The sequence below is a fragment of the Cydia pomonella genome, chromosome 1 (genome assembly GCF_033807575.1).
Source record: "Cydia pomonella isolate Wapato2018A chromosome 1, ilCydPomo1, whole genome shotgun sequence".
Classification (NCBI taxonomy): Eukaryota; Metazoa; Arthropoda; class Insecta; order Lepidoptera; family Tortricidae; genus Cydia; species Cydia pomonella.
Window position 1 is genome coordinate 5,867,920 of NC_084703.1, and position 17,477 is coordinate 5,885,396.

The 17,477-nt window shown below is 37.1% G+C and overlaps 1 protein-coding gene across 3 annotated transcripts in view; it reads left to right on the forward strand.

Annotated features, from left to right (window-relative positions):
* The window catches only part of LOC133521769 (disco-interacting protein 2), a 122,400-nt gene that overhangs the window by 16,721 nt on the left and 88,202 nt on the right, over positions 1-17,477 (forward strand). The window contains exon 3 of one of the 3 annotated variants that reach the window (XM_061856869.1): positions 15,237-15,350. The exons of the other annotated variants lie outside the window; for them this stretch is intronic. Within the exon in view, the coding sequence (XP_061712853.1) occupies positions 15,237-15,350 (114 nt within the window). The remainder of the gene's footprint in view (positions 1-15,236; positions 15,351-17,477) is intronic. 3 annotated transcript variants of the gene reach the window in all.

Below are 17,477 nucleotides of genomic sequence, written 5' to 3' on the forward strand. Positions count from 1 at the left end.
GAGTGTTTGAAATCGACATGAGTTGCGAATAGATTCGCACATGTATCGTGCAATGGTTTACGGTAGATATGGTCCTATTAAACTTTCGATATAGGCACGGAAAGTGCTCATTTCCGCACTAGTGCGAGAAAGTAGCACCATTATGTACTGTAAAAGTATATAGACGGATCATTATAGCATCAATAATATACCTTTCCTTTCTCCTGAAGGTCCTTATGCTTCAGGGGAAAGGTCCCTATGCGTATGAAGTATGAGGACCTTTCTCTGATGGAAAGCCACAATTTTTTGGGGTTTTACCCATCTGAACAGGGCACACTAGGATTCCGAAAGTTGCCTATAAAACTGAAATCAAAAAACGAAAGCCACTGAGTTCTTTGCAATTCAATTTTTAAATTTAAGTCAGTAAATCTAAAATGTTTGGCAGTAAACATGGGTTTTCGAGGAAAAGCTGTAGTTTTATAGGTCTCATATTTACGGTGGCTCGTCTCAGCTTTCGACTCGCTTACCCCCAGTACGCAAAGGAAACACAGGATCTTAGCTTCTCTGGCGATGGCTGACGCGAAAATTGAATTACCCTCTAGCCTCTAGGATGAAACGATGTAACTAATATGTTTATTAACCGTCTTTCTACATCTTCAGGATGTCCCCTTCAGTATCAAACGATGGCCAATGACAGCTTAAAAGCTACCGATTCTCTGAAGCTATTCGTTGTACAATGTACATAACATGAGGGTCAAATTAAGAGCTCTTAATGTACTCAACATATTTAGAAACGAATATTTACCTTCTGACAACGGTATTTACTACGAGGTTTATAGAATAGTAGTTCAAAGGCTACGAAAAAGCCCAGTGAAATCGACGCTGCAAGTGTCAACGTTAAACTGATTGGCACTGCTCTTTTTTGGGGCCTAAACTAGATTTGCTAGCCTTTGCTTGTGAACCGACACTACAATCGTTCGGTCATGTGGATGGAGTTTTATACATGATATTCACGCCAGACATAGAAAAAAAACAGGCGAGAGAAAATGGAATTATGGGAATTCGTACCGTATTTTGCCAAGCAGATTTACGGCGTTATTCATAAACGTCTATCAACTCTACAGGCCGTTGGTAATGGTTTGTTTTGACATTAGTGTTTGAAAGAGACAACATTTAACAATGGTTTGATAAGTTTTATGAAATAAAGGATTCAGAAAATACCGATACAATCGGACTATACTTAGTGTTAAAATATTTAAACTTCAGAATGCACCCTTGAAATTAACGGAAATAATAAAGACACGGGGTAGAACTAAAATGTTTTGTGTTAACATAATTGAAAATGAGCATTTCATCGTCTCGTTGTCCTTCTTTCTCTTATTACAGTAGTGCTCTTAACTGACCGTTAGACTGAACTTTATGTGATAAGGTTTATAAATGGTTGTTTAACAGTGAGGGCGAGGTGGTATAATACTAATTATACAAAAGGGTTCAAGACCTAGGGTTTAGGATAGCAATCAGTTCCGTATAACTTATATGAAACTTGAATCATTTTTCACTAGAGACAATATTTTGAGACGTTCATGTAGTGTAGGAATATTTCTTATTGCAACGTAATAAGTTCTATATTATTACTTGCGTAACTACAATCTCCCAGCATCAACTGCAGAACGGACGTGGCAAATGCCAAGTGGAGTGCATCGGTCAAGCGAGCGCTTGAACACTAGCGGAGTGAATCAAACGGTAGCAGCAGATTCAATGATAGACTGATTCTGAAGTTTAATTTTTTTGACAGAATTCTATAAAATGTGGGCTGGTAAAACCCGATAGATTTTAACCACGCATTCTTGGTCATAAGGAGTTAAAGTAAGGAGTAAGTTTTGGTTTAATTCGGCAAAAAAAAAATCTTTTCTGCACACGACACGTTATTTCTCTTTATATCTTGGTGAAAAAAAAAAAAACATTACAACGACTAGTTTTGCGAGTTTTTATTTAAAACATTAATGTCTCTTAGTAGGTATGTCTAAACCAAGTCATATAGTCGCAGCCAGAAAGGCGTTTTTCACAAAGTTATCACTGAAACAAATTTTCACATGAATTGTGAATATCTCTAAAACCAAACGATTTCAGAAAACTATGTATGACATTTTAGTCTCTAAATGCGGTTATGAATACACCTTTAAAATCTGTCGGGTTTTACCAGCCCACGGCCACGGTGTATATAGAGTTACCCACTCTGAACTAAAAAAGCGCAATTTTACTGTATATCCTTCAACATTTTCGAATCGCGCTTAACCGTGGAAAGTGTTGAATAATCTATGCTCTAGGGTTTCTAGTCTTGCAAATTACCTTACATGTATATATCAAGAACCTTGATAATGATAATGGTAAGGCATTGATAGAACGTAAAATGTGCCCTCAATGTTAGTATTGTCGTCAATTCCCGTCAAAATTACCAACCCACTTTAATAAATTTAAACAGATAGCTTATATATTCGGTTAACTCCAAGTTGACCTTTCTTACATCGGGTCGTTCAACGCTTATGCGTGCATCTTTGGAGTTCACATACACTTTGGTTATGGTGTCCACTACTTAATGACTAGAGAGTACATAGAAAAAAGTAATCGAGTGCCCCTAAGCACGTTTACAACATACTCGTAATACATTACGCGTAACTGTGCGTAAAAAATAGCTCTCATCTCCTTTCGTGACTATAAATGCAACAATCTTTCAATATCAAGCCGCGTACGCGTAAGATTTTAACATAATATTACGCACTTGTACACATTAGTGGGGTTTACATACACCGAACGGTACCCGTGCGGCAGCTTTGCAGCGCTAAAGCGATTCACCTTACTTAAGTCAGTAACTATAGTTGTGCAACGTTCTCCTTATAAATAAATAAATAAATATTATAGGACATTATTACACAAATTGACTAAGTCCCACAGTAAGCTCAATAAGGCTTGTGTTGAGGGTACTTAGACAACGATATATATAATTTATAAATACTTAAATACATAGAAAACACCCATGACTCAGGAACAAATATCCATGCTCATCACACGAATAAATGCCCTTACCAGGATTTGAACCCGGGACCATCAGCTTCGTAGGCAGGGTCACTACCCACTAGGCCAAACCGGTCGTCAAATCGTCTCCTTTACTATAAGGAATATTCTCGAAAGAAAATTCCCCATACAAGACGGAGAACGTTCTCGAGAACGGAACAACTATATCAGTAACTGACGACAGGGCCGCAGCTATAGGTATGTTAGACCCGTTAGATATATCTGCATCTCACTTAAACGCATTGCTGCGTCTCTGTCATTAGTTACTGAATTAAGTAAGGTGTGCTGTGTGCACTCAATTATATGTTCCTTACTATTTTTTTTTAGGATTTGAAAGAACTCCGCAGAAGTAAGTAGCAGTCAGATCTTTACTCTAACGCGTTGGTTTAGTTGCCGGCCAAACGTGAGCTATATTTTAGCATTAAGACCGCCTCCACTGCATAGTAGTATGACACGGTGGCAAGTTTATTCTTTGGCTTTGGTATTTTTGGGTTTGTTTTTTTTTTTGTTTTAGAACAAATGGCATCGCAACAGAAAACTGCGTCATGAAAATGAGTTTTTAGTATTTAAGATTTTTATTATTGTATAAATGTTACTTTGTAAGGTACATACCTTACAAAGTAAAATATATACGGGCCCTAGTTGCCTGAAAATAAATTATTTCATTGATTGATGTATATTTTCACATTTGCTGTCTCGTGACGTGTAGCGTGTATAATACGAAATTCGAATGACACTGTTACACTCACTGTCACTTTTTCTACGGTCGCGCAGAAGGCGTACCGCGAAAAATGAGAATAGAAATTTCGTTATCTTCCTCTCTGTCTGTGTGTCTGTGCAATAGTGAGGGAGATAATGAAATTTAGATTTTCAATTTACGCGGTATTCAGTTGCCATAAAACTGCAGTTCACGTTACGTCCCCGCTTGTAGCGTCGTCGCGCAAGACCGTTCGGTAGACGCGCACCCGACTAATTGTATCGTTATCTGCTTTGCGTGAGATGCACTGCCTTTTTTACTCTAGTGAAATTTAACTAGCATCGTAAAACATAATTATTAATAAACATAAATACTGAGGCGCTGGCATACGTACTTTATTGCCGGTATGATCTAGCCCTGTTTACACGGAAGAACGGAGATATAGTAGAAGTCTAAATTTGCTACAAAAAACTACATATGTATTTGTTTTTAGGTTTACATGGTGACGAAAACTCTGTAAATACTATTTTTAGCATTCGAAATAGCTTCGCAGAAGTATACTAATCGTCACAAAATTCATTGAGACAACTGCGGTTGAAGTGAACTAATACATTTGTGGTCTATTTAAATTATTTGGGCGACCCTTTGTCGAGTCACTGACCGCATGTTGCATAATTTCAAAACGCTACTGGACGTATTGAGTATGAGGACGCGACCGTTTAATTTAGTTACATCCACCACTAGCAGTAATTCATGTTATTCAAAAGTATCTACAAAAAGTAAGTACGTTAAGTATGGGCATGCACATATGTGTTGTGACCTCGTGGCCTTTTTAAACGCTCCATAAAGTCTGTCACAAAATCCCTACTCCCGTGGAAGGACACATAGTCCTCTCCCTCTTGGGAACATATTTCAGAGCCGGTAACGGCTACTAACTTAGTATGTTGTTGGGCATGGTATTGGGACCCCAAACTGCCGGGAGACAGTGTGGTGCAGAACATCTACTTCACTATAAAGACTCCATCCAAATGGCTTCTACCGCGATGCGAATACTGAATGTTGCACCTAAACGAGGCGCTCAATAGGCGTTCCAAAATTGAAACCACAAGGTAAGCACCTTGTGACAAATTGTACAATTTACAGGTTTCCTTTAGTCGCACCTGGACAAGCGAGAAATGTGCACGTGCTTTCGCTCACCGATGACAAACATGAATGGAATGCGAAAATTAATCAAAAATAACAGATTTCTTCGTTGGCATATAAATGTGGAAGCATTTTTGTGCTTCTTATAGCCTATCTCACCACAGGCATCCATGAAAAGGATGGACTGTGCCACTGTCTCCCAGCAGTTTTGGGGTTTCAATAACAAGACTAAAAATGTACTAAAACTGATAACGGTTACAGGCTCTGAACTATCTCTTCGACAGTTTCCCAGAAGTTGGCAGAAGCTAGTCATGAATGTATCCGCGTGTTGTGCAATGGACGCATCGTTTTAATTGTAATTAGCGTTTGTGTACACATTATTGTACATGTGCAATTAACGGCACTTTGTCGGGCGATATTGCGGTCGGCCGGTTTAGGCATTAGCCATGGCACTTGCTTTGTTATTTATTATGTCTGTGGATTGTTACCAGTACCCCTAGTGTAAATAAATTCGATTGCGAAACGTGACGTACGCTTTTGCGTTTAGTCTCATTTTGTATTGGATTTAGAAAGAGCGCGCCAAGCGGGACGTTTTGGAAACTCAAAATCCTATACAAAATGAGACTTAACGTAAACGCGTTCGTCACGTTATGATGTCGATCAAATTTACACTAGGGGTACAGTACACTTATTTACACTTTTGTTTAGATTTGGGAATTCTTATGTTATCTCTACACATAAGTGTTCCGAGATTTTTATTTCCATTCCGTTACCATTTTTAATGGACTTTGTATGACGGTAACAGAATACAAAGGACGAAAAGTTTATGGAAAACTTGGGACTCATTAGTTCTCCTATTAGGATCGATAGAGTACGTGATTCTATGTAGATAAAAGTAAAACTTAAAAAATCCTAATTAGAAAAAAAGAAAGTATCTTGTACAAAAATAAAACGGCCCCCGTATATTTACTCGTATGCACTAACTTTTGTCTGTGACTTCGTCTGCGTATGATGCTGTTTCTAGCTATCATGGTCATTTACATTATGAACAAGATTTAAAAAAAAATATTACATATTACAAAATATTATTAGAGATCACTCTTTAGCGATAAGACCGCCTGTTGTCTGCATCTATCAGTATACAATTGTTTTTCTGTAAGCTGCATCTTTTACTGAGGTGTGCCAATAAAGAGTATTCTATCTATTTATTTATATTACATATATAACCTTTTAAGAGGCTGTCAACACCCAATGTCCTTGAAATTGATGTTACTTAAACAGTTTTTTTAAGAAAGACTATTTGTTTTAGTCAAGTAAGAAAAATATATGTTCATATTAATTATATTTCAAAGACCGTGGTTGTACTCGATACATGATTGAACGAAAACGGCTCGATAGAAAATAATTGCAAAGATTGGTCTTAAAATCACAATTAAACGGTTTTATGTCTTTATTGTTTTGACTTATGGGTCTGTAATTTTTTTCAATTTCTATTTTATCAAATTTTATATTTTATATTTTCTTTCATAGATACAATACAACAGCGGTTTGAGCAAGTAAATAAAAACTAAAATCTATACATTTATAGAATACAGTTTTCAACATCCTAAAAGAATTTCCACATTTGTACTTCAAACTTTAAGTTCCTATATAAATCTTATTTCGCTTCATTCTAGCGCCATTTCCGCTTGCCTTCGTAGAAACGCTGTGGAAACTTATTTCCATTTTGAGAAAAGCCATTTCGAGTGCACCAAGCCTGTGAGGTGCTTACTGAAGTGTTCTTATCGCGTTCATTCACATCTAATAAATGTCGGATTGGAAAATAGTTTTTACAAGAATAGAGTTACACACGATATTGCAAGACTCGTGTGTAAAAGCAACGATTCTGATAACTTTGTTATTTTCTGGGGTGTATATTTTATTTATTTTCGTCCTATTTATCGATTTAGAATAGCCAAATTGTAGTGGAAAACAGCCGGACAAACATACATTTTCAAGCTGAAATACAGACGCTTCGCGATCGGTAACGTAACTTAGTACTACTGAACCCTTAGTGTAAATTTATTCGTTAGCGTGACGTGACGTACGCGTTTGCGTTAAGTCTCATTTGGTATTGGATTTAGAAACAGCGCGCCAAGCGGGACGTTTTGGAAACTCAAAATCCCATCCAAAATTAGACTTAACGCAAACGTTACTTAACGTTAACGTACGTCACTTTTCACTGTCGAAAAAATGTACACTAGGGGTACGGATCTACTATGTAAAAGAATGTTTATCAAATATCAAAAGTGCGGTCTAAATCGGAATCATGTCAAGTTTGAAGTATTGAATTCAAAAATGACATGTAGTTACGTTAATTATTTGCTTTTGTATCAGTATATTCCAAGATATTATCACCCACCGTATCTCCTTAATGCAGCTTTTCGTATTATCCAATCCGCTAACTTTCCGTTTTGGTACATTCAAGCGGCCGTTAGCGTCCACTATGAAGATAAAAAGTGTTCTCGTTTTTTCATTTGTAGTTACCCTCTTTCACTCTGTTCATATATGTGATGGCTTCCCTTTTGCATTCTTCAATTATTATTGACATATCAAACAAAAACATACATATAATCACGCCTATTTCTCGGAGGGGTAGGCACAGACTACGGATTTCTACTTGCTACGATCCTGACATACCTCTTTCGCTTCCTTCACTTTCATTCATTCATAATTTTTTGAGGTCTACCCCTTCTAGTTTCTTCTTCTTCTTTAAACAAAAAATAGTAAAATAAGGCTATTTATTGAAATCAAATAGTTTCGCTTTAACGGATAGATCTATACTGGGATATTTCAAGATATTCCGTGCAGTTTTGAGTTCAGGCAAGTATTCCCCGCCCCGAGCTATGAAGAGGCATAGTTATCAATAAGTTGGCATAGTTTGCGTCTACTTGTTGAGCGTTTGTGCACCTACCTTTGTTGTGTTGTGTGATCGGAACTATACAGCATAGATTTAATATCTTTTCTTTTAGAGAGACGAGATGAATTATTATTTAATTAAATTTCCTTCATACTTTCATCTATATACCTACACGACGTGTATGTATGTATGTTCGGTATAAAGTAGAATAACAAATAGCTTTAAAAAGTTTGCAACACGCTAATGTTGTCGATATTTTGAGTAAGTACTTGACTTCTTTATTGGTTCTACAATGGGATTGTCTCTAAGAAGTAAACATTTTTGGGGTTTTATTTCAGCGTGAATTTACGTGCTTAGCGCAGTCAGGTGCTGTATATTTGATATTAAAAGAATAAATATGAATTAAAAGAAAAAGTTGTACTCAACAACCTTGTTTGCCACCGACGTGGTATGTAAAAAAACGCGCTTCATTTATATTTACGCGTGAAACTACTTTTTCAAGGATTATAATTATTAACTTAAAATCACAAGGACTCATATTTACCGTTCCGATTATTTTCTGCGACTTCTTTCCGTTACAAGGTTATGGCAAGCTTTTGAAGAAAATAGCCAACTACAGAAGGAATCAATGAAATCATCAGTTTTAGGAATGTCAAAGAGCTACAAAAGTTGATTTCACAGCTCCAATTCTAAACCGGTCTAAATGATCGAATCTAGCCAAAAATGCAGGTCCAAAGAGCCGCGATTTGCTGATCGCAGAGCTACCGCGAACACCGAAGTTCACAAATTGCGGGCATCTTTCTCTGTCATTCTAACCACGCTTTAATTGGCGTAAAAGGCCCTCTGAGTTACGTCATCTCGTTGACAGTCAAACTGAGATTCGATCAGTTTTAAGTCTTCCGCCACGGGTGAAATAATCCCATTCGGCGGACGGAGCGTGGCGCAGTCGTTCTGTTTGACATACTATTACTTATTGTGGGATCAAGTCTGGTCTTAAAAGTTTAAAACTCCAAAGACTTGAGACGACACTCAAGTGTATCGACCGGATGACGGTTTACAGAACGGGGTCGCGTTCGTCTCGAATGGCCTGCACTGATTGGTCTATTAAGGACAAATAAAATCCTGACTGCATGCGGTCGAAGCTGTTAGTGCTTCCAAATTTAGTGCAGTAGATTATACTTGGTTGTTTCTTAGTTCTTCATAATCATAATAAATGTCGTACACGAAGGACAGAGTGACCTTTAAGTGCCCAGGGCTAGAATCAAACCAGGGTCATTTTTACTGCTCATGTTGGTAAAGTTTGTCTTTATACAATTTGTTCTTAGAAACATCGAGGCCGATTTTCGGAATATGAAAGCTGATGTTAAAATCAGTCTATTTTCTAAGACTAGATTAGGTAAGCCAAACCTCAAACTTTCCAATCTTGCCTAACTAAAAGGGGCCCGAAAGTGGTCCCGTGTTCGATTAAGCACCCTGTGTTTTCCCTATTCGCAATATTGTCACAGAATTCGTAAGCGGTTTGATTAAAGCCATTGAGCTTCCGAGAATTTGTGGTTTCGGAAACTAAGATAACCGCACTTATAGTAGGTAGTAACGGCAATAGTAGTCACGATGGAGCAAAATTACACATTTACGGCGTCGGCGTACGTTGAATCCTGGGCGTAGTGAGGGATTGAAGTGTTAACGTCCAAGGTGGAAATAATTTTGCTACATACTGCTTTTCACATCACCACCTAGAAGGAATACTTTTTAAAAGTGCTGAATACCTATATCAAAATTAACAAGAAACATTAAATGAAAATAGCAATGGTTGTGAATTTGTTTTATTAGTGGTTTCGTAAAATTAAGTGTGATATTCTTGTAATTTTCAATGGTTAAATTTATGGTAAAATAATTCTACACGACGTGCATATTATATATTTAACTTTATAAATTGTTGCTCTCGTAATTTTGGGCTACCTTGTATTTTGTAATGATCTGGAATTTTCCAAACAATGCTACCCATTTGAATTTCTCTCGTATAGTGGTAAAATCAATATGCCTATCGTATGCCCTTTGATGTGCCTATCGGAGCAGATGTTACTGTGCCGAAAGGGTTTTAGGGACGACTGATAAGCACCTCGGCTTATCAGAACGGGTCAATGAACTCGGTACCTGGGGTTACTGTTTCGTTGCGCGTGTCGATTTTTATACTATACGTAAACCAAAATGACGACAGAGATCATATTACCATCTATCTATTCACTCCTCCTACGAGTACGCATTAGTGAATGAGAAGTTTTACGACCCCGTTGATTTGATTTGCGGATAGTATAGCATGATTGCTACACTATTTATCCGCAAAGCAAATCATGAAATTACGTTTGGAATCTCGAAAAGCATCATCTACAAGTAGCTTTCATCGGCCTGTACCTGGCGTGGCGAATGATGATCCCTACCGTATGGCAGTTGATTTTTATATGGAACAGCTGGCTCGTAAAATGTTTCCAGATATTTTTGTAAGTATAGCATATTAATTTATTTAGAAATGCAACATTCAAGTGATAAAAATACGGTAAAACAAATTTTGACACTTATTTTTTTTATTAATCCCATCCTAAAGCGACTCTGAGTCAGCATAGGGATCATCATTCGACGGATAAATGGCCGCCCATTACTTAGGTACATGCTTACCCCGGTTTGACAAAAATGCACTAGTGTTCGAGGTTAAGGACTCCTACTGATATCGATGTCATGTCGGGCATCTTTCTCTTTTACTCCAATTATAAGGCGTCATTAGAGTAACAGGGATAGTTGCTCGACATTTACTAACTCAATTTTCGCGGTTATAGCGCAGACCTGGCTATGGCTTTAGGCTTATATACGTTTTCGGCAACGCACTAAGCTCTTTTACCACTATGACCGTTTAGTCTATCACACCGGCTGAATCCCGCCGTTTTAAAAGGTGCTCGCGTTAAGTGCTCGAACAATACGATAACACACAACGTTACACGCGACAATATTTGTAGTTTTATCGGTGACAACAATGGCTGCTCGATACGCCCGGTGATTCCAGCGGTGTTCCTCGCGAGCCGAACACAGGCGAGTGCAACAGTATACTTATATAGGTCATACTGAAAATTATATTATATAATCGCTATGCTAACTCTTTCTGACAAGGCATACCAATTTTCGTTACGATGGGATTAACCTGAAAAGCACAGTATGCCGGCAGTTGCTCTTAGACTATTAACACTCAAGAGCAATAAAAAAGGTCTATATTCATTGGCAAGTGTATACGCAAATCACACCGGTTCGTCAGAGTTCGACTCTCCCGTGCTCGCGTACGAAATGTACGAATGGGAACGTATGTCCGTATTCGATTCGAGGACGTACTACGGGTGAGATTATATCATTTTTATTGTTTTGTATGTGAAAAGCAGAAACAAATTTATATACTTCCCGCCATTCAAAGTACCTACCTACACTCACATCTAAAACAATTTTATATACACGTCAAATTTTCTTAACTTAACTTTAAAGAATAACCAAACTTATTTCTAGTTATTAAAGCTCTAAATCAAATACTGTCTCATACATAAACTAGAACCGAGGTTCAGAACGCAACGTTAGTTTGAATTGAAAGTCAAGTTAAATGCGAGTCAAACTGAGAACAACTAAATAGATTAACTGAGCAAACTTTACTATGTACACAGAATCCCTACAAATATTCTAAATGCGTAACTCTGTCTGTGTCTGTTACCTCTTCACGCGTAAACAGCTAAACCGATTAAGATGAAATTTGGTATGGATATGGTTTGAGGCCCAAGGAAACACGAAGGATACATTGTTTTGTCAAACATCATCAGACGGAGGCGCGGGCAGCAGCTAGTAATTAATAATATTTCATACAGAATAACCACGCACTACCCCGCCCGTAATGTAAATAGGCTAGATGACAAGTTTTTATTAGAAATGCAAATATTTGGCCATTATTCAATATTCGGCCTATACCGACTAGTGGCATAGTATTCGGCCGAATACCGAATAGTACGTTAACACGTAGATAACGGCAAACGAGGGGTAAAAAAGTAACAAACTACAAGTAATCAATAGGGAAATCTTTCAGACTACCTTTATATTCATAGATAGTACCAAATGTACCAAATGATGTCTCGAATGTCACGATGTAACGTCACTATTGCTCACAAACAGTTTCGATTTATGGAAAACAAGGAAATTGCATTTTTGTCGGTGAAATATTGCGTTTATGTATATACATATTGTGGCCATACAATATTTTATTACCGACTTTCAGATTTCTAAAGGAGGAGGTACTCAATTCGGTTGTATGTTAGTACTTCATAACTCAGTTCTGATAATGGGATCCATGAGGAATCGCGGGAACTCTTCCAATGTGAAAGACATACATACAGTGATTTTTGTATTTTCGTCAACAAATCAAGCATTTACATTTAAAAAAATTGGAACTGCTGATGCTGATCAGACTAGAACTCATCAACGATGTATATTAGTTCCAGCTTGGCGATTTGTCGTATTTGTTATGTTTGTTAGGCAAATCATTTACTCAATATTTAATTAGATACCTCTGTATATATCTATATTTTTATTGTTAATAAAATGTTACTGTATGACCCTTAAAAAAACACTAGATTTATTTATAAAATTCATCATATGTCAACAATCATATTCTGCATGGCATTTGCAACGACGAAGTGTGCCGTCTAATCATTAATGTCAAATTTCTCTGAAAATATGACGTTTGTCGAATTTCTTGTGTTCATGTCGGTACGAAGTCAGCTTACTCGGACTCTACTTATATATGTATTTTCCTACTTTCAAATTTCTCAAGACACTTTGGGGTTCTTCACAAAACGTGGAAGCGACGATTGATAATTTACATATACACACAATTAGTGATGTGCCGTAGGAATATTCCCACAACAAGTAATTTCCCTTATAGAAAATTCCTGGGAAATATCCCCTGCTCCCGGGAATATTCCCCAAACAGGGGAATATTGAAACAGACTTAGTGAATTAAAACTTTAATTAAAGCTATTTTAATGACCTGCAGCTGCGTTTAGTAAAACGAAGTAGCATTGGCAAAAAATAATGGCTACAGTTTATTTATTGGGTCTTTTGATAATGTAATCCAAAATGTACTACTTTACTATACTATATTATTTATGATACTTACTTTACTCTACGCTTACTCTACTTTACGCTTTCCATAAAACGTAATGTATGGAATCTTCATGCACAGAGTATGTTAAAACTGTTCTTGAGAGTCACGAGTAAATTTCCGTCTTACTGAGGTAGTTGCTCTGGAGCAGCGGTTCTCAAACCCTTTTGGACAGGCGCAATGTTCGACGGACCACAAAGTAAATAAAAAATCGTTTGTCACTGGAGTGTGGACCAGACGTACATATGGAAGAGCTGTTTTTCTTATTATCACAAGTATTCTCGCGGAGCTCCCATAGAGGCTTTGCGGAGCCCTAGAGCTCCGCGGAGCTCACTTTTTCCTTCATCGCGAAATGCAAATGAATAATGCACAACTACAGCCATCAGATACAGAAACGGTCGCGGTGTTCAAAATATCTGAACAAGCATTTTCACTTCTTGATAATAAAGGCGTGTTCAGATATTTGTGAACGCCTTAGCCGCTCCGATACATCTGATAGCGACTGGATCGCACAGATCGCTTTACACTCTATCCTTACTTATCTACTCTACCTGATTAAATGTTTAACACTACATTTACACGCATTATTACCTTTTCGTTTATTTTATTTTTTTATACATATAGACATTTGACCACAGTCGTAGTTGTAAGAAATATAAATATATGTATTACTGAGATAAGTTATCTGTAAGATATATGTTATTTCCAGATATGAGTTAGTAAAAAGTAAATGTAAACAAAATGGGTAATTTCGGCTTATTTCGCTGTATACACTGTGTATATAGTTGTATCCATGAGTAGCCGTACCATGAGTTGACATTAAACTTGATGTTTGCGACCGCGAACTCGATCAGAGTTCATCTCGCTCGCATTGATGTATTGGAGCGATAGAGAGGAAACGTGTTCGAGTTTACGCAGTCGCTAACGCAAATGTCAAATGCCAACCTGTGGTAGCCGTGTAGATCTGCCATATTAATCCCCGTACGATGACAAATTGTCCGTCAGACACATTTGCCAGATGATCTGAAAATATATCTGTTCGTATGGGATATATACTCTGGCTAGCCAACTTTGTCAATAGAAAAAGGCGCGAAATTTAAAATTTGTATGAGATATCGATTCTTCACCCCAACATTTTTCAAATTCTTTGTCTACTGACAAAACTGGTTTGCCGTAGTTAAGCTACTGATTAAACAGAAACACAAGTGTGGATATAATAATAAATTAAAGTATTAATGTGGGAATATAATTCTCACACTGAGCTCGTTAATTTTATTCGATATTCTATAAAATTACCAATTATAGTTTATAACGGTATCACACCGTGGGAACTTCGCAACTCGGACGAGGTTATACCAAGAACGACATCCCTCACACCTTCCCACCCACCGCATCCCTCTAACACAGTGGTCTCCAAACTGCGGCCAGATTTGGCCCTTGAGCCTGCCCATTCGGCCCGCGAGAATTGCCAAATTACATAAAATCCGGCCCGCGAAAAGGTAACAGACCCGTTCTAAAGTAAGGACGGTAAGCACGAAGAAATTCATACATTGACACCCGCCTGTTGCTATCTATCGCATGCGCATAACTACAAGATGGGCAAATAAGAATTATACATTTTGTTATTAAATATTAACTATATTAAGTTCTAAAATTATTAATTAATATTTTAAAAATATATTATTCAGGGTTGGCAAATACATGCGGAGCATAATGTCTGACATATGTCAACATATATTCGCACATTTTCGGCCAATTATCATTTTTTTTTTAATTCCACCAGGTTGTTCGCATAGACACGTAATTTTAGATAGCCCCACAGAATTAAGCCAGGAGCTACAAAATTTGGGGAATTAGGGCGCCAATCACTGTCACTTTTTATCGAAATTAATCGAGCAAATAACGTTTTTTAAATAACACAAACACTTGAGAATTGCTTGCTGCTAGAGGTAGACATTTGGCAGAAATTATCTTCCGTATACAACTGTCAACCCTGAATAATATATTTATGAAAAATTATTTAATAATTTTTGCACTTTATTTAATTAAAATTTAAATACTCTTATTTGCCCAACCTGTATATTGCTGCCCGGTCGCACAGTGGCATTGACTGCCGGTACAGCAATGATTCTACGCGTAGGACGACATAGGAACAGACGGGTCAAAGTATAAAATTCTTGACAGGAAATGGAGGATCACATTAATTATTGTGCTAAAACGTTTGGAGACCCCTGCCTAACACTTTACCCGACTTACTTCTGCAGCAGGCAATCAGCCGCCGCGCGGGCCGCGGGGCGACGGCGGCAGCGGCCGCCTGCACACGAGGAACCGCCGGACGCACCGGCGCGTCACGCACAATGAGAAGCGATACCACTCAGGTATCGTGTATTGTGACGCCTGTCATTAGGGTAGCAAGGTGCTTTGGGTTTGCGTTCAAGGTTTTTAGAAAAAAGTGTAGTATTTTTTTTCGTATCTAATTTTGGGTTATTTTTACTCAGAATCAGGAGTACCTACTTTTGAAAAAAAGGAAGAAAGGCTGATGGTACTATTGAAATTACAAGTTCAACATTAAATAATAGGCATATCATATAACCTAAAGCACCTTAGTGTAGAAAAAACTATTAGTATTGTGATATAAAATTATTTTCTTTTTTTTCTATATGACTCTATTACATGACGCTATTTGGCAACCAATTTGGAGAAACTAATATTTAAAGCTTATAAAGTAAATCATATTCATTTACTACACCTTAGTGTAATTGAGCCAAATAGAAATTAATTTTGGCGCACATGTAGATGAGTGTCGCGCGTAGATAGTGTTTGATAGTTTTAATTAAGTCACTTGTAACATACTGCATCTTAGCACAAATGTACCTTTTGGTTTAAGTATTCGCCATCAGATATATTGGGATGATCAAGTTGTTCACAACTATCTGAACAAAGCCCCTATTATTAAGAAGTTAAAGTGCACGTTCAGGAATTTTAGAGCGCCTGGGCCGCTGATGAAGCATTCTACTCATTTTATACTTTTTTCGATGCTTAATGCCGATGGTTATTTTCTGGGCACATATTTGACCATTCGTTACAGAAAAAGAAAATCCTATACCTGCGAATCTTCAGCAAATTCGGGAAAACGGTAGAAAATTTCATGGAATGCTCCTGACACATTTGATGGCGACTGTACTACTGTCGCCAAATAAAACGTAACAGGCAATCGTGCCCAAAAATACCTAAGCAGATGTTTATTAGGCCTTTTGCTTGCTCAGATTTATTTGATGACGATTGTATTTACAAAAATGCATGATAATGTAAGGTACGGTCAATGTGGCGAAGACCGGCGTATAAAATAGATTGCGGGGAAGTCATAGGGCAATAAATGACTGTTATATATTTGTATATGAACGAATTCTTCAAACAAAACGTCACTTTTGACACTGACATATCCGATCCATATCGTATCTAGATATAATATTTGACGAATCTTAAAGTTCGAATCAGGCTGACAGTCAGAACGGAAGATGAAGACTTCTGCTCTACCGAGCCTCTGTAAGTGGTAAATTTAATGTGTAAATTCAGTAAATTTTACAAACGCAAGAGCTAAAAGCGACAAAAGAGCTAGTAGATGGACTTCCCTTACAGACGGTCTTAGCTACATTGGCCTTAATAGTATTTTATGCATCATGTACCTATTTAATGTTGCATACACTATATTTTGTGACAATAAAATCACTTGTTATAAGTTTAAAAATAACACTGGCGTTGGCGCATGTCTCATATAAATAAAAATATACTTAGTACCTAATAAGGTTTGTATACCTAAAAGTTTTCAGGTTGGATATTATGTATGTTAGACCGAGTTTCGACGCCATGAAAACTCATAGATAAATATTGGAACACTTGTACAGTAAAGCCGGGCTTTGCTTTATGCGGATACTGCGTATAGCACTCGTAACATTTTTCCAATAAAATATATTTTCCTAGAACAGAAATTCCATGATTGTAAAATTTAATTTCTGTGTATTTCTTTCTACCTTACTACGATACGGTCCGTTTATTTTTATTCTCGTTCCAACAAATTGAACGAATGAGTTATCAGTATATTGGGTAAAACTGAATTTAAAAGAGTGAATTATATATGAATGACAGGCGCGTTCTCGCACCGCTGCGCAAGCATTGTTTAATTCGCGTTGTTCAAAATACAGTAATATCGCATCATAATCACGTAACACAAACATAATAGTAAGGTACATATGTATTTATACCGCGTGTGGCGTGTAACACGAGCAAATCATTAAAACATAGATTGTACTCTTCAAATAGTGCCGCTCTTGTTCAATAAATAAAAATAAAAATGTAATCTATGGACTTCCTATTTTTCATACCAATGAAAAATTATCATCAATATATGTTATTATCATTGTAATTTAAGTTGCTTGTCACTAGTGATGGCTGAACAAAATATTGAAAATCAACCATTATTAATTGAACCATAAACCTTAACGGAC